This window comes from Panthera pardus, unplaced genomic scaffold (assembly GCF_024362965.1).
Source record: "Panthera pardus isolate Hobbes unplaced genomic scaffold, ASM2436296v1 HiC_scaffold_24, whole genome shotgun sequence".
Taxonomy (NCBI): domain Eukaryota; kingdom Metazoa; phylum Chordata; class Mammalia; order Carnivora; family Felidae; genus Panthera; species Panthera pardus.
This window is the reverse complement of record NW_026526810.1, coordinates 60,536,162-60,560,365: the sequence shown is the minus strand read 5'-3', so window position 1 is coordinate 60,560,365 and position 24,204 is coordinate 60,536,162. Positions and strand designations below refer to the sequence as shown.

At 43.2% G+C, this 24,204-nt stretch overlaps 1 protein-coding gene across 2 annotated transcripts in view; it reads right to left on the bottom strand.

Moving 5' to 3' along the window:
- Nucleotides 1-22,192, bottom strand: part of SCG5 (secretogranin V) — a 65,903-nt gene extending 43,711 nt beyond the window's left edge. For both annotated transcript variants that reach the window (XM_019442649.2, XM_019442650.2), the window contains exons 1-2: nucleotides 22,070-22,192; nucleotides 20,356-20,588 (exon numbers count right to left, since the gene is read on the bottom strand). In XM_019442649.2, the coding sequence (XP_019298194.1) occupies nucleotides 20,356-20,581 (226 nt within the window). In that variant the 5' untranslated portion in view covers nucleotides 20,582-20,588; nucleotides 22,070-22,192. The remainder of the gene's footprint in view (nucleotides 1-20,355; nucleotides 20,589-22,069) is intronic.
- Between the last annotated feature and the right edge of the window lie 2,012 nt (nucleotides 22,193-24,204).

Here is a 24,204-nt window from a genome sequence, read left to right as displayed (position 1 = left end):
AAAGAAAGAGGGCTTACAGGACACTCTGAGGGCAGGGAGCTTCCTTGGGGAAGCTTAGGGCTCTGAACAATACCGACCACATACCCCCTGTTGCCCAGGGCCCATTGCTTCATTCTTAAGCAATGAAACTTGGTGACACTCGTAAAAGTGTCCAGCCTTCCCGGCTGCCCCTGCCTCTCCCCATCACCACCCTGCACTCAACACACACTAGCTGAAAAGTCTATTTCTTCCTACTTCTTCCTGCCTGAACATGAGTCCCCATGATCCACCTCCTACAGCCTCCTGTAGGAAGGCCAGCTCAAGTTCAACTGATCTGCAACATCTTTTATGGGGGCCAACACCTTATCTTTCTCCAGAGCTCCCCGCTGTTCACTTACCTACACACGAGGCTCTTGACTTCTGTCCCAGTGTGCTGTAGATATGAGTTGCAATCTTTAATGTCCTTTTCCCTCATCTAGACTCCGAGTTTCTCAAACAAAGACTGTAAGTCACAGGAACAGACAGTGGGCCCAGCTACTCCTCTTTGCTGCTCCCTGGGTATGTTTTTCCTGACATTCATTTAGCTGGCCCCACCTCACAGGGGTGAGATGGCATGAGAACACGTAGTTCATTATTCCTGATCTTGCGTTCTGTCACTCTGCACCTCTGGACACCTCTAGACTGAAACACCAGTGGGAAATGCAGCCAGGGACTGGAGGAGTAAGGCAAAAAGCAGCCTAATCCTCCGTCATCCCCGATTATCTGTAAAACTACTGGATTACTCCTGACAGAGTTTGACCTTTACTAACAGGTTAAAAGAAGATAATGCCTGGGGCGCCTAGGTGGCTCAGTCAGTTAAGCATACACTGCATCCGACTCTTGATTTCAGCTCAGGTCATGATCTCATGGCTCGTGAGATTGAGCCCCGCATTGGGCTCCATGCTGACAGCATGGATTCTCTCTCTCCCTCTCTCTCTGTCCTTTCGCAGCTTGTGCTCATACTCTCTCTCTCTCAAAATAAATAAATATAAACTTAAAAACAAAGAGAATGCCTGACTCCTACCTATTTTACAAAGATCCTATGTGTTAAATTAGTGTGCTTACTGGTTTTTTTTTTTAAACCAATATGAAGGCAATAGTTCCTGGCATGTAGTAAGCACTCAATAATTACTTATTGAATAAACAAAACTGGAAATGAGTTAGATGACATTTTGAAAGAATTCATGGTTCAGGGGAAGTACTGATCACTGACTCCTAGACAGGCCAACACGTGGACAGCCTGCTCTCAAGCCACAGAGGGCACGATTTGCAGCTCACCTACATACCTTCCTTATACTGGCATTCTGACATCTACGTGGGCATGCTTCACTCTTGGCTTAGCAGCTGACTAAATGGTCTCCTTGACTTTAAAGATGCTTCTATAACCCATTTCATGGAAAAAGACAATACTTAACCAGTCACAAGGACAAGAAATGGAACAGAGCGTGGCTGGGTATGAAGAAGTTGTGCTTTACCAGGATTTCTGGAAAGCATCCATCCTCACTATAGTCACATGACCCTGACTCCTAAGGTCAATACTGGGGGGGGGGGGGGGGAGCACTTCCTAAGACCAGAGGGAAGCCCATTCCTCCAAAGATGAACAACTTTTGGTGGCAGTTTTCCCAGGCCAAGCTTAGGAGAAGGACATAAGGAACAGAGAACATAGGATATGACCATAGACATGACCCATCTTCCAAAACTGAAGCCATGTACACCTGGAGACACAGGTGGCAGGATGAAAGAAGCTGCTACCGTGAGAATGATGCCTTGCATTTGTGTAACCCTTTATATCGTCCAAAACACTCTTCTATATATCATTTATCTTGACTGCCGCACCAACCCTGTAAGATGGACAGGATCGCCTATCTCCACGGTCAGACTGGGAAAATCAGCTTTGCAGTTTAAAGGGACTTGCTCAGTGCCACACAGGTCCGAGCCAGGACCCAGCCCGGGTTTCCTGCCTCAGTGCTCTTCCTGCTCTGCTGTACGTGACCACCTTCCCCGTGAGCCACACCATGTGCTTCTGCTACTGCAACCACGTGGTCAAAAATGCACGCTTACTTTTAACTGCAGTGCCAGACTGGGGTACGCTAAACCCTTCCAGCCTGCTTCAATAGCCTTCTTTATGAACCGTGGTGTCCAAGGTATTTGCACCAGTTTGTTCCAAGAGGGCAGTTTGTCAGAAAATCTGCTTCCTGAAGCTTCACGTCCCTGAAGCGCCATCTGCCTAAATCCGCATGTGGTTTACCACGACTCCCGGCATCATTATAGCTTCTCAGCTAAATATCACGGGATTATACAAGTCTACAGGGATAGAAGACAGCTGGTTGGACAGATACACTCAAACCTAACACAGCTGGCCTTGCCAACCAACTCGTAAAGCTCAGGCTGTGTGATGATTGTGGGCAACTTGAAACTTTTTTTTCACTGCTATAAAGGTTATATCAAATGAGACAGAGTGTACAGGAAAATATTTTTGCAAACCATAAAATATTAGCTCCCGCCACTCCACTTCCCACATGTGCTTGATCCACTTTGTCAATTATCTCTGGAAAACTGTTCCCTGTGACTTCCCTGGAGACTTGCTGTTTCACGCTTTTTCCAGACGGCGTGTCTCAGGTGATGTGACACGAGGTCCTAGCTTGAACCTAGCCTGGGTTTCGGAGAGAACAGTATGTGTAGGGGCACACCTGCCAGAAGCTGATTTGTACGAGGCCCTGACAGACCTGCTGAGGAACAGCTCAGACTGAAGAAAAGAGGAGTCTGGCCTGCCGATGCCAGGACCGGAATAAATCATGCCTTTGTGGTTAATGGGAAGGGAGGGATTCTTAGCCCCCGTGTTGTCTCATGCTTATATTTCTCTCTTGGCCCAAACTCTCATGTGAATCCTATGAAAAGCATAGATCAGGGGGATTTGGGGAGGGTTGTTGGGAACACTGAGGAACAAAATGGAAAGCTGTTTTCTTGAAAACTCTCTAGGATTTAGGGGCATGAGGTACACTGAGGGATCTCCCCCTGCCGTTCCCACCCAACACATTCCAACAGGACTCCCTGAGGCTGCAACAGCTCAGTGGCTGGAGGCTGAAGGACATGGTGGTGCCCAGCTGAAGGAGACAAGAAGAGGAAAAAGGGGGAAATGGGTAACTGCCCCCATGACAGCAGACTGATTGGTTATGTTCATAATCATGCATGGGGTATGCTCTGGGCTCTCAAGAAATATTTAAGCCAGTTTGTGGGGAGCTGGGGTCCTGAGTGAGTAGGTATGAGAAAAGCCAGTGAGTTTAGGATTATTAGGGTGGCTCCAAATGTGCTTACAGGTTGTATTACAGGCTAGATGATCTTGACTGAAATAATACTAGTTTCACTTGCTGGAGTCTCGGAGGTCAATGTTGTTTCAAAGGAGCAAATACAGCAAGATGATTTTAACAAATACTCCGTAGGCATCTATTATGTGCCAGGCCCTGTCTGGACACTGCAGATACAAAAAGCAGACAGCCATGATGTCTTCTCCTGCAGATTTTACAGTCTGCGGAGGAAGGCAAGAAACGCCTCATCGTAAATGCCGATTCACAGTGAGTCTATAAGTAGCAAATTCAGAGAAAGATCCACAGGGAGCCCACAAGCAAGGATCATCCTTAAAGATAAACTGATTTCACAATTTGGTCTAAGATCAACCCTGTCCGCATCTACACCTTCAATCAACTAGCCTCACGAAATGCACACTGTGCTGCACAGAGCAGAACAGAACCCAAGAGTTGAGCTCACGCTGTGAACCCACATGCAATACTAGCAGCATCCCCAGATAAGTCACTTCTCTGAGCTTCTCTTCCCACGTCTATAAAATGTGGCAAGGAATACGTGCCCTCCTTGCCCATCTCAAGGAAGTGATTGTGAGGGGTAAACACAGGACTACACATGAAGGTAACTTGAGATCCTGAATCTAATAGAGGTATCCAAAAGTTAATATTGTTTTTATGTGGATTATAATCATTTTCCTTAGAAAACAGCAGCGTGAGGGCAACTGTGTTACTGTGTTACTCTTACTCTGGTGTGATGGTTAATTTAATGTGTCGGCCTAGCTAGGCTATAGTGCCTAGTTCTGTGTGGTCAAACACCAAGATAGATGATAGATGGATGTTGCTATGAAGGTGTTTCCTAGATATGGTTCACATTGAAATAGGACACTTTGAGGACAGCAGACCATCTGCCATAATGTGGAGGGACCTCATCCAATCAGTCGAGGCCCTTAAGAGAAAAGACTGAGGTCCCCTGAAGAGGAGTGAATTCTGCCTTCAAATGCCTTCAGACTCGGGAGGAATCAAGATAGTGGAACAGCATGGAAGTTTTTTGTGTGTCTCGCGTCCATGAAATACAGACAGACCAACACTAAACCATCCTGCACACCTAGAAAACTGATTGGAGGATTAACATAACAACATGCACAACTTGAACCACAGAATTCAGCAGGTACATGGCGCGGAGAGGTGAACTTGGGGAGAGAGAAGCCGGCAGCAGGCAGGGAGCTGCTTTTGCAGGCAGAGAGGACGGAGACTAGGTGGGGATGGAGAATACGGGAAAAGCACCTCTCACCAAAAGCAGCTGGAGAGAAAGTGGAAAATTGGAAACAGCTGCAGGGACTAAACTAAAAAGGGAGAAAGGAGAAAGGAGAGGGTTTAAATTCCATTAAGACTGTAAACAAGGGGAGCTCAAAGTCTGCAACTCTGCAGCTCGATACCTGGTGGTGCTCTGGTGGGAAGGGCGAATCCCCAGGAACAGAGTGCGGTCCAGGAGGTTCTAGCAGGCCACACAGGGAAAAGCGGTTCCACTGCTGGAAGGACATTTGGTGGAGACTGTTGAAGCCACCTGGTCCCAGCAGACCCCGGAAAACGGCCACACTCGCTGGTGCTGGAACAAGGTCGTTAAGGGTGAAGCCTGGTGCCAGATGCGTGTTGTGATTTTCCATAATCCCTGAAAAGCTGCTGCTACACCATCTCACGAGCTTTTTCTGGGGCAGGCTGGCACCTGGCCGCAGTCTCGGGGCACCAGCAGCAGCAGGGTCCAGCAAGCATTCCTGGGTGCAGCCGACATTTGGACATTGCTTGGTGAGACCCTCCTGCAGAGGGGCAGAATGGGTCAAAGCTGCAGTCCTTCAGAAGTAAGGGGCCGGAGAAAACAGCCACATCTGAGACAAAACTCGGGAGAGAGATACTGCCTAGGGCCTGGTCATGGACAGTGAAGAAGCGGGGAGTGGACGCAAGCTGAAGACAGAGGACGGGTGTGCAATTGCTGATCGGGGAGAACAGAGTTCTGGTACTAGAGACTGGGTAGCTGGGTGACGCCATTTTCACCACTCCCGCGCATGCGCATATGCACGAACGAGCGCCGAAACAATCCACCCTGGTAGGCTAGCAGCGCCATCTAGTGGAGAACAGAGCCATTACACTGAGCCCCACCCAACTGGGCCAACCTTGCTCTTCAAGAACACAGGTCTCACCACCTACTTAGTTTATGGACTATAAAGTGCTTCATAATCTGACTTCTAGGGGAAAACTAAGTAATTTCAGTCCTATTGGAATCTGTTAGCAGATCCATCTATTCAATTTTCTTTCTTTTTTTTTCTTTTTTGCTTCTTTTCTGTTTCTTGAATACAGAAAAAGAAAAAATTCATTTTTATTTTCAATATTTAAAAATTTTTTTACTATATTTTTTACTTTTGTGTAAACTTTTTCAAATCCTATCTTACTTCCATCATTTTTTTAGTCTATTTCAGTGTATTCACCTTTTCAAATTTTCAAACAATTTCCTTTTTTTTCTTTTTCTTTTTTCTTTTTAATTTTTCTTTTTCTTGAATGCAGAAAGAGAAACTTTTTACTTTCAATTTCTATTAAAATATTTTTTTTTTAAATTTTATTTTAAATTTTTTTTTAATATATGAAATTTATTGTCAAATTGGTTTCCATACAACACCCAGTGCTCATCCCAAAAGGTGCCCTCCTCAATACCCATCACCCACCCTCCCCTCCCTCCCACCCCCCATCAACCCTCAGTTTGTTCTCAGTTTTTAAGAGTCTCGTATGCTTTGGCTCTCTCCCATTCTAACCTCTTTTTTTTTTTTTCCTTCCCCTCCCCTATGGGTTTCTGTTCAGTTTCTCAGGATCCACATAAGAGTGAAACCATATGGTATCTGTCTTTCTCTGTATGGCTTATTTCACTTAGCATCACACTCTCCAGTTCCATCCACGTTGCAAATATTTTTCTTTAATTTTTTTACTATATTTTTTGCAAATTTTTTCAATTCTATTTTACTTCCCTCATTTTATTTTAGACTATGACAGTGTATTCACTTTTTCAAATTTTCAAACGATTTCCCTTTTATTTCTTTTTCTCTTTTTCGTTTCTTTTCTTGTTCTTGAATACAGAAAGAGAAAAAAATTCATTGTTATTTTAAATTTTTATTAAAAATATTTTTCTTTAATTTTTTTCTACTGTATTCTTTACTTTTGTGTAAATTTTTTCAAATTCTATTTTATTCCCATCATCTCATTTTAGTCTACTTCAGTGTATTCATTTTTTCAAATTCTGAAATGATTTCCTCCCCCCCGCCCTTTTTTTTCCTCTAATCTGTCAAACCACTTTCAACACCCAGACCAAACACACACCTAGGATCTAGCATCATTTATTAGATTTTGTGTGTGTGTTTACTTTTTTAATTTTAATATTTTTTAAATTTTAATATTTTTTTAATTTTAATTTTTCTACCTCACTAATTCCTTTTCTCCTTTCAAAATGACAAAATGAAGGAATTCACCCCAAAAGAAAGAGCACGAAGAAACAACAGCCAGGGATTTAACCAACACAGATACAAGCAAGATGTCTTAACCAGAATTTAGAATCACGATAATAAGAATACTAGTTGGAGCTGAAAATAGATTAGAATCTCTTTCTGCAGAGATAAAAGAAGTAAAAAATAGAATGAAATGAAAAATGCTATAACTGAGCTGCAATCATGGATGGATGCCATGGTGGCAAGGATGGATGGGGCAGAACAGAGAGAATCAGCGATATAGAGGACAAACATATGGAGAATAATGAAGCAGAAAAAAAGAGGGAGATGAAGGCAAAAGAGCACGATTTAAGAATTAGAGAAATCAGTGACTCATTAAAGAGGAAAAACATCAGAATCATAGGGGTCCCAGAAGAGGAAGAGAAAGAAATGGGGGTAGAAGTGTTATGGGAGCAAATCATAGAGGAAAAGTTTCTTAACCTGGGGAAAGACACAGACATCAAAATCCAGGAAGCACAGAGGACTCCCATTTGATTCAACAAAAACCGACCATCAACAAGGCATATCATAGTCAAATTCACAAAATACTCAGGCAAGGAGAGAATCATGAAAGCAGCAAGGGGAAAAAAGTCCCTAACCTACAAGGGAAGACAGATCAGGTTTGCAGCAGACCTATCCACAGAAACTTGGCAGGCCAGAAAGCAGCGGCAGAATATAGTCAATGTGCTGAATCGGAAAAATATGCAGCCAAGAATTCTTTATCCAGCAAGGCTGTCATTCAAGGAGAGATAAAAAGTTTCTCAGACAAACAAAAATTAAAGGAGTTTGTCACCACTAAACCAGCCCTGCGAGAAATTTTAAGGGGGACTCTCTGAGGGGAGAAAAGATGAAAAAAAAAAAAACCTATCTATCTATCTATCTAATCTATCTATCTATCTACATATATATAAATACCAAAAGCAACAAAAATTAGAAAGGACCAGAGAACACCACCAGAAACTCCAACTCTACAACATCATAATGGCAATAAATTCCTATCTTTCAGTACTTACTCTAAACGTCAATGGACTCAATGCTCCAATCAAAAGACACATGGTTAACAGACTGGATAAGAAAACAAGATCCATCTATATGCTATTTACAAGACACCCACTTTAGACCTAAAGTCACCTTCAGATTGAAAATAAGGGGATGGAGAATCATCTATCATGCTAATGGTCAACAAAAGAAAGCCGGAGTAGCCATACTTATATCAGATAATCTAGACTTTAAAATAAAGACTGTATCAAGAGATGAAGAAGGGCATTATATCATAATCAAGGGGTCTATCCACCAAGTAGACCTAACAATTATAAACATTTATGCGCCAAATGTGAAAGCACCCAAATATATAAATCAATTAATCACAAACATAAAGAAACTCATCGATAGTAATACCATAATAGTAGGAGACTTCAACACCCCACTCACAGCAATCATTATTAATGATTATAATTGTAATTATAATGTTTTATGTTATATATAATTATATATCATATATTGTATATAATAGTATATTATAATATAATAATAAATTATTAATAATTTAATTATTTGATAATTACTTAATCATTATGATTATTAAATAATAATTATTAATGGTTATTATTAATATTAATTAATTTGATAATAATAATTATTATTAATGGTTAATGGTTATTAATAATTATTTAAATCTTATAATTATGATTATATATTATATAAATATAAACATATTTTATAATTTATTTATAAATACACACACATATGCATACACAGACCATTTGTTCTGATTCTCTGGAAAACCCTGACCAATACTCTGACTTCTCCTGAATTCTATGAAAATATGTGGAGGCTCAGACTCATGCAGGTTCCAACCTGTGTGGAAGTGAGCATTTCATAGCAATTGTCCTGAAGACACGTGGCGCAGAAATTAGCAGTCGTTACACAGTAAACTGAATCTCAGTAACTGTGCTGGTTTTCCACAACCCCCTCTGCCATTATAAGATGGTCACATTTTACTTAAGGGGTGAGCCGAAGATGCCAACATGACTCAAAATTCACATAATTCAACAACAATCCTGACCAAGGATGATGACTATTTCTGCTTATCTGCTAAAATACAACAAGCACTGTTTGCAATTACTAAGCCTACTACTTTGAAATTGGGACACTCGACAAACCATTACTTTGGGAGGATTCACATCACTTCCCGTGTTGTGTATGCAGCGAGATCATACTAATTTTTTGTATTGCACTGTTGCAAAGTCATATAAAATGCACACACAACATTCCCCAACATCCCATTAAGATTATTTCTAGTTGTCATCTTGGTTAATGCCTCACTGAAAACATTCATTATATTAATCAAAAAAGAAAGGAGACAAAGATGACAGTCTTTTTCATCTTGAATTATATTTTACAAGTTATATATGGGTTTTATAACATAAATACAAAAATGCTGTAACAGAATTAATAAATAACTAGTAGTTAGATGATATATCCATGCAAGATAACAGAAAATATATCTTGGACTTTGTCCTAGTTCCTGGCAGAGTGCTCCTGAAATCCTTGTAAATTCCTAAGTGATAAGAGTACTAGGAATTCTAGTATTTGGTCTTTGACTCTGGTTTCTGACACAGGGCTCTGGAACCCTTTGTAATTTCCTGGATGACTGGAGTGTATTTTGTTCTAATAAAGTGACTCTGGGTGGGCACCTGGGTGGCTCCCCGATGAGGACTGGTCACCAGAAAGATGAAGCCATGATTAGAAGCTTAAGATTTTCTGCCCCGCCCCCTAGTCTCTTGAGAGGGGTGAGGGCTGAAAACAGACTTAATGATTGATCATGCCTACAGAGTGAAGCCTCCATAAAATCCCAAAAGTACACGGTTCAGGGAACTTCCAGGTTGGTGAACACATCCACACTGGGAGGGTGTGTACCCCAACTCCATGGAGACAGAAGCTCCTTCACTAGGGACCCTCCCGGACTTTGCCCTATGCACCTCTTCATCTGGCCGTTCATCTATCTCCTCTATAATATCATTTAACAAACCAGTAAATGTTAAGTGTTTCCCTGAGTTCCATGAGCTGCTCTAGCAAATCAATCTAACCTGAGGAGTGGGTGGCAGGAACCTCAGAATTATAGCCAGTAAGTCAGAAGCACAGGTGACTGTCTGGACTTGAAGCTGGCATCTGGAGTGGGGGAGTCTTGTGGGACTGAGCCCTTAAGCTGGGGGAGCTGCCACTCTCTCCAGGGAGGTCATGTCAGAATTGAGTTAAATTATAGGACACCCAACTAGTGTCACAGAATTGCCTGGTGTGGGAAATCACCCCCCCCCCCCACATCTGGGGTCAGAAGTGTTTTGTGTGTGGCAGTCTTGTGACAGTAAAGGGGAAACACAATAGGAAAACTGAGGTTCTTTCTTTCTTTTTTTTAAGTTTATTTATTTTGAGAGAGAGAATGCATGCGTGTGTGCATGAGAGCAGAAGGGCAGAGACAGGGAGAAAAAGACTCCCAAGCAGGCTCCACATAGTCACAGCAGAGCCTGACCTGAGGCTCGAACTTATAAACCATGAGACCATGACCTGGGCTAAAATCAAGAGTCGGACACTAAACGGACTGAGCCACCCAGGGGCCCCAAAATGAGTTTTTCGAGTTCACAAAAAGTTAAAGATATCTGATACTTTAAAATACCAAAAAACATACAGGCAAGGGGTATGAGATACATAAGATGACAAACAGAGATTTGGGAGGCTGACTACACTTCCTTCTTGTGTTCTTATTTTAATTCTGAGCAGGTGGCTCGAAATGGTAGCGTGTCTACAACAAATACTGAGGCCTAAACCTCCAAACTTCACTGCACCCCGATGCCCCTCTGCCTCTTCCCTTTCTGCCCACGGAGGAAGGACCAGACCCAGGCCACCTGTGCTCCAGTTCTCATCCCCTCCCACACCCTCAGGAACTTCCACCACTCACGTTATCTGCTGTTCCTCCCACATCTTCAAGGCTACCTCTCCACTGGTTCTAGCCAATTCGTACTTCAACAAGTTCAGATCTCTCCCATCCAAAACCAAGAACCTAAACAAAAACCTTCTTCAGCTCTCTGGCATCCATCCCCCATGCCTTCCATAAGGCTTACTCAGTCTTCTCCCCCTTACCTGGCCTCCTGGGAAGAGGGTTTTACATGGTGCCTTCCCTGTGTCCTGCCCCGTGGTTTCTGCCCAAGTGCCCCAGTGACTCTGGTGTTGCTCTACCCAGTGAATGCTTTATACCTGATGGCCCTTATTTCATATGACTTCTCTGCAGATTTTTTACCATGGCAATTGCTGCCAGTTCCTGAAACACTTTATTTCCTTGTTTTCTATACACGTCATCATTCTGATGCCTTGTGGCCAATCTTTCTCTGTTTTCCTTGTAGACTCTTCTACCTGGCCCTCATAGACTGAGTCTTACAGGCCTTTTTCTTAGGTGTTATGCTCTTCCTCCTTGACACTCACCCAGGGTACCCTCACCTGTTCCTACAGCATCAGCCGCCAATACCATGGGGAGCACTCTGAAATCTCTTCCCTCACCCCAGCATCTCTCCTGTGTCATATACATCTAAGTGCCTCCTGGACACCTGCACCTGGATGTTTCAGGGCAACTTAAACACAACAGAAAAATAAGTCATTATTTTCATCTCCCTATCCTGCCTCCACTTCCCCCCAAAAAACTCCAAACCTCCTACTACTCCTTTTGAATTTCTTATCATTATCCATGCAATTGACCAAGATGGAAAACTGGAACTCATCCAGGGACTTTTTTTAAGGATTTGAGTTCAGGGTGGGCTGAATGGAACCCCAAAGGACATGGGCCAAACTAGAGGCCCTGGCCTTCTCACAGATCCAACCCGTTGCTCTCACTGGCTTCCCCAGGATGCGGCCAGCCTAGAAAGATTTTAGTCAGGATTCATGGGTCAAGAATCAGCCCCATCCTTTCCTCCAACTGCAGAGAGGCTAGCCAGAAATAAGTGAGGCCCCTCTGCCGTTCAGTGTTTAAGTCTCTCTCCCATCCAACCTTCAAATGGGAAGCAACTGCTGCCTCCCTATGGCAAAATGGAGGCACTGCAGTTATTTACAGAGTCCAAAGTCTGGCTAATAATGCTCCTTAGGATGTGCCCCTTCAAATAGGCTTTACCTGACAAAGGACTCTTTCTCCTCTTGATATTTATTAGGAAAACAATCTTGGTTCTCTTTGTTTTGAAATGGAAATATTGAGGTCCAAAAGTCAGTGTTGTAAAAAAGAATTTTGGTATTTTTATGTTTGGTAATATAGCTTTAAAATTATTTGAGGAGTGCCTGGGTGGCTCAGTCGGTTGAGTGTCCCACTCTTGATTTTGGCTCAGGTTATGATCTCACGGTTCGTGGGATTGAGCCCTGCATCAGGAGTGCTCTACTTGGGAAGCTCTGTCTCTCTCTCTCTCTCTCTGCCCCACCCCACCGTGCATGCACATGCATGTTTGTTCTCTCTAAGCAAATAAATAAACTTTAAAATTATTTGAAACCATTAAATGCCAGTGTTTATACATTTATATCCAGTGGTTTGTTATCTGGTGTTATCACAAAGCTAGGTATTTGGTGGCCTAGAATTGTGGGGGAAAATAAACAGGAGGCACTGAGGAGACCCACTTTTACCAGAGGCTATTAATATTCTAAAAACTAAAGCACATTTTCTGACTGAATTCATCCAAGGCCAACATTACTGTCAGCTGGTAAAGCGGCTCCTGACTTCCAAGAGTCTCTACCCCATGGCAAATGGCTCTCTGAATCACCTTGCTGGCTGGTGGCTTCTCTTGTTTCTGGGGACAATATGACAACAGGAGCCATTCAGGTATGTCACAGGGACCAGTAAACAACTTTGGGCTTGGGGGAAGATGGCCGCTACTGAAATACAAGGGGGTTTTTCTAACCAGATGAGTAATCAAGAATAATATCAGGGGAAAGCCATTAAAGAATGAAAGTGTGTTGCTAATAATCCAAATGAGAGGAGGCAGGTTGCAATGCAGTTACTAACAGCATCCACTCACTGCAGGTGAGCAAGTGGGCTCAAAGCCTTACTTTATAGATGAGAAAACTAAGACTCAGGAAGGTTGCCAAGGTCACATACAGCTTGTGAACAGTATGGCCAAGACTCAGCCTCAGTTCTACTGGCCATCAAAGTGAACATTCTGTCCTCTATAAAACAAGTTGGTCCTTATCTTTACTCTGTGTTTTAATTTTGCTCTGGGCTAAGAATGTACACTTTGAAAGATGCTCCTTACCAAGTCATGTTTAAGGTGCCTCTGGAGAAATAAAACCCCCCAATGCTCTCAGATGTTTTTGGCAAATGCTTCCTCCCTAGTGACCACTTAACAACTGGCAATTTAATCAGGAAGCTGGTAACCAAGTTTCAGGATTCCTCGGATACACTGCGAGTCTAGCTGGCCCCCTGCTGGTTCAGTTCTGGAACTGCAAAAGGTCCTTCCAGTTTCTCAACAGACAGGAGTAGAAAGGACACCCGACCTTGTACCTGTACTGTGCTTATCAGTCACAAAGTAAACCCGACTTTTTGCTGAGCATGTATCACCAAGCTCTGGGCAAAAACTTCTAGGCAGATTTTCTAAAAACACAGAATATAAATGAAATATCCTCCTTGAACTGAAAGGAGAAAAGTCTCAATAGATCCAGATGTCAAACAGTATATCAAACTTACCTGTTGCCACTAGATATATTTATTTTCGCCTGATATTATATAGTCATTCTTCAAATATTTACTATATGCCTGCTATGTGTCCTGGTATAAAGTAGTAAATAAAACAGTCTCATGGAGCTTACGTTGCAGTGGGGAGACAGATAATACACAAGGAAACAAACATTTAATTACAAATTACAAAAGATGCTATGGAGGTTTGAAAAAACAAAAGAACACTGACGGAGAATGTTAGCTACACAGACAGAGCGGTCAGGGCAGCCCTCTCTGAGTAGGCGACTCTGAAAATGAGATGGAAGAGGAAGGTACACCAGGCAGAGCGGGAAGAACAAGGAGTGGGAAGCTGGAGGTGGGAAATGCACTGGTGTGATCAAGGGATTGAAGGGATGGGGGGCAGAGCAACTTTGGGAAGGAGGGTGTGCAGGAGCTGTAGGTCCTTGCAGGGCATGGCTAGAAGTGTTATTCTATTTTTGTTTCTATTTTTGGAGAGAGAGAGAGAGCACAAGCAAGGGAGGGGCTGATAGAGAGAGAGAGGGAGAGAATCCCCCAACAGGTTCCACACTCAGTGTGGAGCCCAGTGTGGAGCTCAAACCCATAAGCAATGAGATCACGACCTGAACCAAGATCAAGAGTTAGATGCTTAACCAACTAAGCCACCCAGGTGCCTGTAGAAGTGTTAGTTTTAATCAAGGTGCAATGGGAAACCACTGATTGGATTCTAACCACGAAAAGTGATAGTGATGGGATTTAAATTTTATTTAAAATTTTTTTTAATGTTTATTTATTTTTGAGAGAGAGAGACACACACACACACAGAGCGTGAGCAGGGGAGGGGCAGAGAGAGAGGCAGACACAGAATCCAAAGCACAGAGCCTGACACGGGGCTCGAATCCACAAACCATGAGATCATAACCTGAGCTGAAGTCAGACACTCAACCAACTGAGCCACCCAGGCATCCCTAAACTTTTATTCTTAAAGTTTAACTCTGACTTTCCTGTGGGGAACAATTTGAAAGAAACGAAAAGTAGAAGGAACGCAGTTACTAACAGACAATTTCATAAATCCATGCCAGACACAATGGTATCCTGAAGCAGCTTGTTGGGAGCAGAGCCAGAGAAAAGAGAGGACAGACAAATTACAGATGTATTTTAGAAACAGAAATGAATAAATTGCTTATAACTTGGGTATGACATGTAAAGGAGAATACTGAAGATTACTCCAGGTTTTGGCCTGCATGTATGGCTAAGTGATAGCACTATTCATTTAGACAGAAAAGACTGACATAAACACGCTGAGGAAGATGGTGGTAGAGAAATCAGGATTGACATGTGGTAATTTAGCAGTTCACATAAGCCTATACATAGACAAGAAACAAGTTCGGGCTGAAAATACAAATGCGTCACCAGCAAAGAAATAGCTTTTGGAGTCAAGAGAACAAATGCAATCATGTAGGCAGAGAATTGAGAAGAATAAAAGAAGTGGACCCAGCACTGAGCCCCGGAGAACTTAATAATTAAAGGTGGCATTAGAGCAGCAGGAGAAAACTGCCAAGGAACCCCAGAAGAAAATGGTTAATGGGAAAGGGGAAGGAGGAAAGCCAAAAGCGTGCCATCTTGGCACAAAAACCAAGAAAATAAAAAGGTTAAGGTCAAACGTGCCGAATGCTGCCAAAGGTGAATAAGACGAAGGCAGAATGTAGGTAAATTTGGCAAGGGTGGTTGGCCTTGATGAGAACCATCCAAGGCATCTCAAAATGAACACATGCAAAACTGAACTTGAACTCTTCTGGAGAAGCTCGGTTTGCTCCTCCTGGAGAAAACCGTTCTTTCCAGTTCCTCAGGCCAAAATCTTGGTGTCACCCGTGAGTCCTCTTTCTTTCAGTTCCTGCCTCCAACCCAGCAGCAAATCCTGTTGGCTCTGACTTCAAAATATACCCCCAATCTGACCATGTCTCACCACCTCCCTACCTATCATGCTAACACTTCTCTGCTCCAGGTGATTACAGCAGGCTGTCAACTAATCTCCCCTATTCCAGTCCTCCCTTCCTGCAGAACTATTTTCGTACAGCAGCTGGAGCGATCCTTTTCAAGGATACATACTTAGAGGAAAAGCCAGAGACCCCGTGAAGTGGTCTGTCTCCACGCACCACGCCTCCCACCTCCCCTTGCTGCCATCGTCAAGCCTCATTCCTACTGTCCTCCTGAGTCTTGGGCTCCAGCCACACTAGCCTCCTTGCTCCCATCTAGCTTTTGCATGTGCAGCTCTTTCCCTGGAACATCTTCCCCCACATATCACACAGTTCACTCTCCAACTCTCAAGAGTTTTGCTTATCTTCCCAGGGAGTAATCCCCTCCCCCTATTTAAGTTATTTCTTCCTCCATCCCCCTCCTCTGCTTTATATTTTTATAGCACTTAGAGCCATTTGACTTATTATGTATTTTACTTATTTCTTTATTCAGGGACTATATCTCTCCTGTCCTACCAATCTTTGAGGTTCATGTTTCTTTCCCTGGTACCTACAACAGTGCCTGGCATTCAAGAAATACTTGTTGACCTGGTAAATAAGTGGCAGGAACAGTGGACTACCATGGACTAGAAGAAATCGGTAAGTGGGGAAGTGCGATCGGTATGTGGTGAACAGTTGCTGGGAAAGGCAGCCAAAAAAAAAAAAAAAAAGTACAATAACTACAAGGGATATGAGATCAAAGGAGGGAAAGTTTTTTAATGGAATATTTGACCACAGTGACCCAATGGTAATTCATAATGATCCTATATCCTGTATCCCATAGAAAAAGGCTAGTTTATAACCCTACTCTTTGAGGACTAATATATATCTTCAGTAATGAGATTAATCTGAGGATCATATGATTAATTAATCAGAGTAGACAAAATAAGAGAACGTCATCTTTGATGTGCCATTCATTAGACAATAAATATCTCTTCTTGCAAGGGACTGAGAGTCCAGTAATTGTCATCTAAAGTGATGATGATGATTCATTGAGAAGTGATTTCATAGTAGTGCAATTATGTGTGCTAACACTTTTTTCTGAACTGGAATATTACCTGTTTGCAGGCGAGTAAATTCAAATCCTACCCCCAAGCTAAATGGAAGCTTAGAGAAGTAATCTGCTCACTGTCATATCACTACTAAATGATGGAGCTGGCATTGAAATTCAGATGTCTTTGCAAATAGCCTACATTAAACATATGTTAAAATTCATACCAGCATACATATATTACGTCTATCCTTTCTATAAAAAACAAAACAAAATACTTTTCTAACTTAGTCCTTCATAATAGAATCCTACAATAAACGTTGGAAGGGATATACAAGATACTACACATATCTGTCAGAAGCCTGGGAATTAGCATGAGTAAATGAGCAGAGACGATTCAAATAAATGGATGAGTTGAAATGATGCTATACTCACATAAACAAGGATTAGACCACCCAACAAATTAAGTGCTAAGGTTTAAGACTGGGAAAAGGCCAGGCTTCTTATTTTGTTTCTTTTTTCCCCCAAAGCCTTTGGACTATTTTCTATTAGCTCTCATCCAAGCTGTAATAGGCAGAATGCTAAAATGACCCCCAAGATTGCCACCCTGGAGTCCTCACCAGGCATAATCCTCTGCTTTGAGTGTGGGTGAGACCTGTGAATATAATGAGATATCACTCCCTTGTTAAATGACAAAGGGGATGGGATGGCCACTCCCATAATTACACTATAATTAGGAGACTAAAGGGATATTCTCCCTCTGGCTTTGAAGAAGCAAGCTGCCATATTGTGCTAGGGCCATGTGGCTTAAAACCTAGGGTGGCCTCTAAGAGCTGAGAGGGACCTTGGCTGACAGCCAGCAAGAAAGGACCTCAGTCCTACAGCAGCAAGAAACTGAACTCTGCTGACAACCTTAATGAGTTTGAAAGAGGACCCCAAGCTCCAGCCAACAAACACCTTGATGAGACTGAGCAGAGGGGCCCAGCAAACCCATGCTAGATTCCTGCCCAAAAGAAATTATGAGATAATGTATGAGCATTATGGCAAGGTGCTAAATTTGAGGTAATTTGTTATAGAGTAATAAAAAACTCAAATGCAAGCCAGTATTCATCCCTAACACAGACACTGTTAGAGGTGACCTAACATGGCCATGACCTCACATCACGGGTAATAACGGAAACAGAATTTTTCATTCTAAATTGTCCTAATCCATGCTCTCTCAAACTTCCATGCCTTTTCACTCAGTGTTCCCTGATGAACTCCTAAAAGACTTCAAAACCCAAATCAAATGTTGCTTCTTTAAAGAAGCATTTTCTTTTTTTCTTTTTTTTAGTGTTTTTTATTTATTTTTGAGAGACACAGAAAGAGAGCAAGCAGAGGAGGGGCAAAGAGAGAGGGAGACAGAATCCGAAGACAGGCTCCAGGCTCTGAGCTGTCAGCACAGAGTCCAACACAGGGCTCGAACCCACAAACCACGAGATCGTGACCTGAGCCCGTCTTTCGCTTAACCGACTGAGCCACCCAGGTGCCCCCAGGAGCATTTTCTTATAGCCACCCCTATCTACTCCCAAGCAGAATAAATTACTCCTATTCTTTGCTTCCATGACAGCAGCTTGTCTGTACATCTACCAAAAAAGTTGCCATGGTGCACTGTAGTAACCTCTCTCCCTCTCCCAGCCCTAGCCTGAGCATCTTTTAGGGCACAGCTGCCCCCGCCCTGCACAGTGGCTGCCTTGGAGTGGGTGCTAAATAACTGCATACTGAGTGAAGAAGATGAGGCTCTGGATAAACAGAAGCTTTTGATTGCCAGGGAGCTGCTGTTTCTCTTCCACACAGATGATCAGGCCTCAGGTATTAATGGAAACTTGGAGAGCTTTCTCCATGACAACAGCTGGGTGACTAATCAAGCACTTCCTGCACTAGAAGGGCAGATATTTACGGTCTCAAGAAAGCTGGTCTGAAATGGATAGGTGGGCTAGAAACGACAGGTGGCAGGTGGGAAGGGTTTAGATTGATCCCAAAAGGAGTGGCAAGAAGCCCTGATTTGCTCTGATCCAAGCCCTATGCTAAGTTTGCATGCTTGCTAATTCAAATTATTGGTTAATCCGTTCCTGAAATCCAATGCCAACCTAAACAGACAACAATCCCACAGAGTTAGTTTTACTTAGGGGCTGACAACTATGGGTAACAAGACAGAAATGAGAACCATTTCTTTTTTTTAAATTTTTCTTTAATGTTTATTTTTGAGAGAGAGACAGAGTGTGAGCAAGGGAAGGGCAGAGAAAGAGAGAGACACAAAATCTGAAGCAGGCTCCAGGCTCTGAGCTGTCAGCCCAGAGCCCAATGCGGGGCTCGAACTGACGAACCATGAGATCATGACCCTCAACCGACTGCGCCACCCAGGCGCCCCAGGAATCATTTCTCTATCAACCATGAAGTCAACCATATCCATGGCACTTACAGTTTTCCAGGACAGAAAGCATTTTTAGGAAATCACAGACTTAGTCAAAATTATGCATAATCAAGCCATAGAGAATAGCATTTACTGGTTGTGTATTCTGACAAAACTCAGAGTTCACATTTTTCCTTAGGAACCCACGCACATGGGCAAATATTTGGAGTGCTCCCTTGCAGTTAAATTAGCCATGCTACTGCTTTATGACTACACCTCACAGGAGAAAGACAACATTCAGAATCAGAATACAAAGCAAGGCATGAACATAGAGGCACCTGCCTGTCACCAACTCCTAAGAACTAGATTCAGATTCTCTTTATAAATAAAGCATTAAATAACAAAGTACTGTTTTTTAATAAAAGTATTACAGTATTGCCAAAAATTGAAAAAAACATTCTAGGGGGAAGCGGTCTTGCCACACTAAAACAATCTAATTAACATTTGTTATAATTCACAATATCTCAGGGCACCTGGGTGGCTCAATCAGTTAAGCGTCCGACTCTTGATCTCCACTCTGGTCATGATCTCACAGTTAATGAGATCGAATCCCAAGACAGGCTCTGCACTGACAGCGTGCTCTCTCTCTCTCCCTCAAAATAAATAAACTTAAAAATTTTTTTTTCCAAAAAAATGTTTGACATAAACTCAATGTTAGCACCTCTTTCAGCTCTCTTTGGGTTTATATGACATCATCCCTAAGAATCAAGTCAGATCCTACAGGTCCTGCATTTTAAGGATCTTTTACAAACACTGGTTGGCAATGACTCAAAGAGGCAGCCAGGTGGGGACACAATTTCCTAAAGATCAGTATGGGAGAAGACAGATATGGGATCTGGGTTCTAATCTTTCTTTAGGAATAATGCCAGATGCTCCCTTATTCAGTCAAATGTTAACGTACCAGACTTTGTGCTAAGTGCTAAGGCTACAGCTGTGCACTTAGACAGAAAAGGTCCCTGTTCTCTTGAAACTTATATTCTGATGTGGATGTATGTATGTATATATTGTATAGAATAAGAAGAAATAGAAAACGGAGGCACCTGGGGGTACCTGGGTAGCTCAGTCGGTTGAGTGTCCGACTTTGGCTCAGGTCACGATCTCAGTGTGTGAGTTCAAGCCCCGCGTCAGGCTCTGCGCTGGTGGTGAGGAGCCTGCTTGGAATTCTGTCTCTCCTTCTCTCTGTCTTCCCCTGCCTGTGCTCGCTCTCTCTCTCTCTCTCAAAATAAATAAACTTAAAAAATTTTTTTTAAATAAAAAAGAAGAAATGGAAAACAGAGGGAGGAAGTAAAGGTTCTTCAGCATGTATTAATTATTTTAAATGCTACTGGAAACTTCAAAATGGCAGAATACAGTAAATACCTTCGATGCTCTGTGGGCCCACAAGATTCATGGCCTGGTGAGCTGGATACTCTACCCGTGGCCTGGCAATGCCCAACTGCTCCATAACACCATGGAGCAGCCTCTGGATATCCGTTTCTGAGACCCGGTCAGGGGTCCTTGGGCTATAAGCAGATGTGGGAGTCCATCCAAGTGTCAGCCAAAATAATAGGCCAGATAGCATGGTAGAAACCATCCCAGAAACCATTGTTAACCTGCAAAAAAAAGACCAACATGTATCAAATGGCCACAGTCGGCATCTGTGATGATCAATGATGCAAGTAAGTGATTCAAATACCACCCAATTGGGGCTGCAATGAAAAATACTTAGGGGGTTGCTTTGGCCTTAAGTGTCCAGTCTAGGCAGAGCATCTGCTCTGAAACAGTACTGAAGAAACAAAACAATCCAAGATAGCCAGTTCCCTCTGCACGCGCATCCTTGGGAAGACTAGACAGGAATGGCCATTCTCACTCTTTTTTTTATTCTTCTTTCAGTTTCCTGAAAGCCTTCATTACCCCCAACCCCAACACTCTCTCCTCTCTTAGTAAAACCAACCAACCAACAACAAGAACTTGCTTCGATTTTGAGACAGGGAGAGGGAGAGTGACATCTTGAGTCTTCCCAGTCTCGGGGGAAAAAGAGGCTCTGAGAAAGGAGTTAGGAAGATACAAATGGTAAAGAAGCACAGAAAGGTTAGGAGCGGTGGAAGGGAAGAGCTCAGCTCAGCAAACATCTAATACATTTGAGACCCGAGGGGGACGAAAATACACACAACTCAGGCCTGCCCTGCAGTCTGCTAGGGGAGAATAGGCAAGCTTAGCCACATACCAGCTGAGTGATCCTGGGCGAATGCCTCAGCTTCCTCTGCAAAACGGGCATGAGGAAAGTGTCTGTCTTACAGGATTGTTGGGAGCATCAAAAAAGTGCCAGGCACAGAGCCCCCTATACTGTGACTATAACGTTGGCAATATGGCCTCAGGGCTCTAGAGGTTAGAACTTGAAGTGGTAGTGATGAGGAGGAAGACAGAACAGGTGAAGGGGAGGGAGAAAACTGATCTGGGGAGTCAACCTGTCCTAAATGTTGCCTTCAATGGAAGCAGAAGCCTGCAAACCAAGAGGACAAAGATTCACGCAGCTGCCCTCTGCAGCTGCTGCAGCTGAACCTGTTTAAGACGGACGCTACAAGCAATGGCTGTGCAAACCCTCCTTTTTGACCATTCATCTGGGGGGAAGTTGGAGGATTCATTTGATTCCTTCAAACTGCAATATTTATAACCCCCATTTTCTGTCTCTGTAAAGGAAAGGCTTTTTTCCAGCGACCCCTAGATATAAAACCTTGTTTCCCAAAGAGCTGAGACAGCAAAGCCTGCAATTCTGACGTAAAAGGCTGGAGGCAGACACCAACCTCTCCTGCCATCTCCATCTTCCTCTGGCCGGTGCGAATGCAGGATGTCTTTGTTTCATTTAACCCCCGGGCCAACACCGTTCTGATTTCATCAGCTACCCAATTTCCTCTCTCGGTACTCTTCCCCTCCAGTTTATACCCGAACCTCCTAATCCCCACCCAGCCTTTGTCTGCCCTCAGACTCCACCTCAAGGGTTTCAGCAGGACGCCCCCTCCCTTGCCAGTCCCGTAAAACCCGCGTGTCTCAGGTGGGCTTCAGGGGGTCGAGCAGGCATCAAAGCAGGACTCACCGAGAGGCAGCCGGAGGATTCTGCCGCGGTCTGGGCCTGGGTGAGGGTCGAGCCGGGAGCCTGGTGATGTGGATTGCGCGTGCGTCACCTCCCTCCGCATCTTAGCTCCGCCCCCACCGCTCCTCCAGCAGGTGGAGGCGGCCACGCGCGGTCGCCCTAGATCACCACCCAGACGCTGGTGCCTCCTGCCGTGAGCCACACAGGGTTCAACCCACGCACTCCACATGCACGTGTCTTGGAGGCTCTTTATCTATCCGACCCTCTGTGGACGTAATTCCCCTCTTCTCAAGCAATTTTCTAAACAGTGTGCCAGATCGCCACTTTTGTCCTTCGCCCCCAATACCACATCTTTAATTTTGCCACTTCCCAGCTTTTTAATTTTTTTTTTTTTTTTTGTAAGTATTCCAGCTTGAAGACGAAGGGGGCAATACTGGTAAGAGACAAAAGATGAAGAGGTCCTAAAACCTTTTAATGATAGAGTACATCATAAGCGTGCTTTCAGGAGCCCTTTCACGGAACAGAAAACTGTATTTATTAGAAGCTTCTGCTAAAAATGGTACACCAAAACCACATGAAAACCTGGGAATGTTAGTTCTGTTATTTCTAAACTTCCACACTGACTATCAAGATTTCTTAAGAAATTGAACTCCCTGCACATTGCAGAAATTTGTCCAGGTAGCCCTGGAATATTTTGTTAAAGACTTGTGGAACAACCTTGAACATGTGAATTCAGTCCAAATTCAAAATTGAGATGTGAGACCATACAATAGAGTATGGCACATTTCGTTGAAAACTGGGGATGAGTAAAGAACCCGGGAGGCCAGAGAATAAGTACCCGGATGAGGGTAGCACCCAGATCTCTTTAGCTCTATGCAGCAAATCCATTATCATCTACAGACACAAGACCTTGCAGGTTTTAGAGCCAAGCCTCCTTCCTATGATCTTTTCTTTCATGGATGCTTGTTTCCAGCTTTTTGTTTCAGTGCTAAATCAACAGGACAAATATGGTCTATTGGTTTTAGGCTCAAACACAAACGCTAGGGATTACTATTTTTTATTTACACATACTGAGGTTTTCAATCCAGAATTTTACTTTAACATTTTTACTGTTATCTTCATTTTATGCTTGGAAAAATGGAGAAGCCATCACAATTTACTGTTTTTTTTGTTGAATGGACATTTAAGATACACCAAAAGGTTTCATATCAAATTTGTATTTATTTTTTTAATTTTTTTAACATTTATTTATTTTTGAGACAGAGAGAGAGACAGAGCATGAACGGGGGAGGGGCAGAGAGAGAGGGAGACACAGAATCGGAAGCAGGCTCTAGGCTCTGAGCCATCAGCCCAGAGTCCGACGCGGGGCTCGAACTCACGGACCGTGAGATCGTGACCTGAGCCGAAGTGGGACGCTTAACCGACTGAGCCACCCAGGCGCCCCTGAAGTTTGTATTTTATTTAAAATTTTTTTTAATGTTTATTTTTTGAGAGAGACAGAATACCATCGGGGCAGGGGCAGAGAGAGTGAGACACAGAATCTGAAGCAGGCTCCAGGCATTAAGCTGTCAGCACAGAGCCTGATGCACTGCCTGAACTCACAAACCACGAGATCATGACCTGAGCCAAAGTCGGACGCTTAACCAACTGAGCCACTCAGGTGCCCTTGAAATTTGAGATTTTAAATTATACACATCCTGGACTTGGTGATCAAATGACTACGTTAAATTCTTAGTGATTATAGAATGTTGCCAAGCAGCCTGCTAATTTAAGTCCTATGTAATTGTGTAATTGTATTGTTGCTCATGATAAATAAATTCATATTAGATATTTATTTACACTTGTAAATAACAAAGTGAAAATAATCCTTTAAGTTACTGCCTATGTCCATACTTTTTAAAAAAATTTTGAGTGAGCATGTGAGCCGGGGGAGGGGCAGAGAGAAAGACAGAGAATCCCAAGCAAGCTCTGTGATGACAGCTCCAGAGTCCGACTTGGGGCTCAGTTCCACAAACCGTGAAATCGTGACCTGAGCTGATATCAAGAGTTGGACAGTTAACCTATTGAGTCACCCAGGCGCCTATGTCCATAGGGCCTAACCTAACTTTACTAAGTACGTTCACATACCATTTGACCAA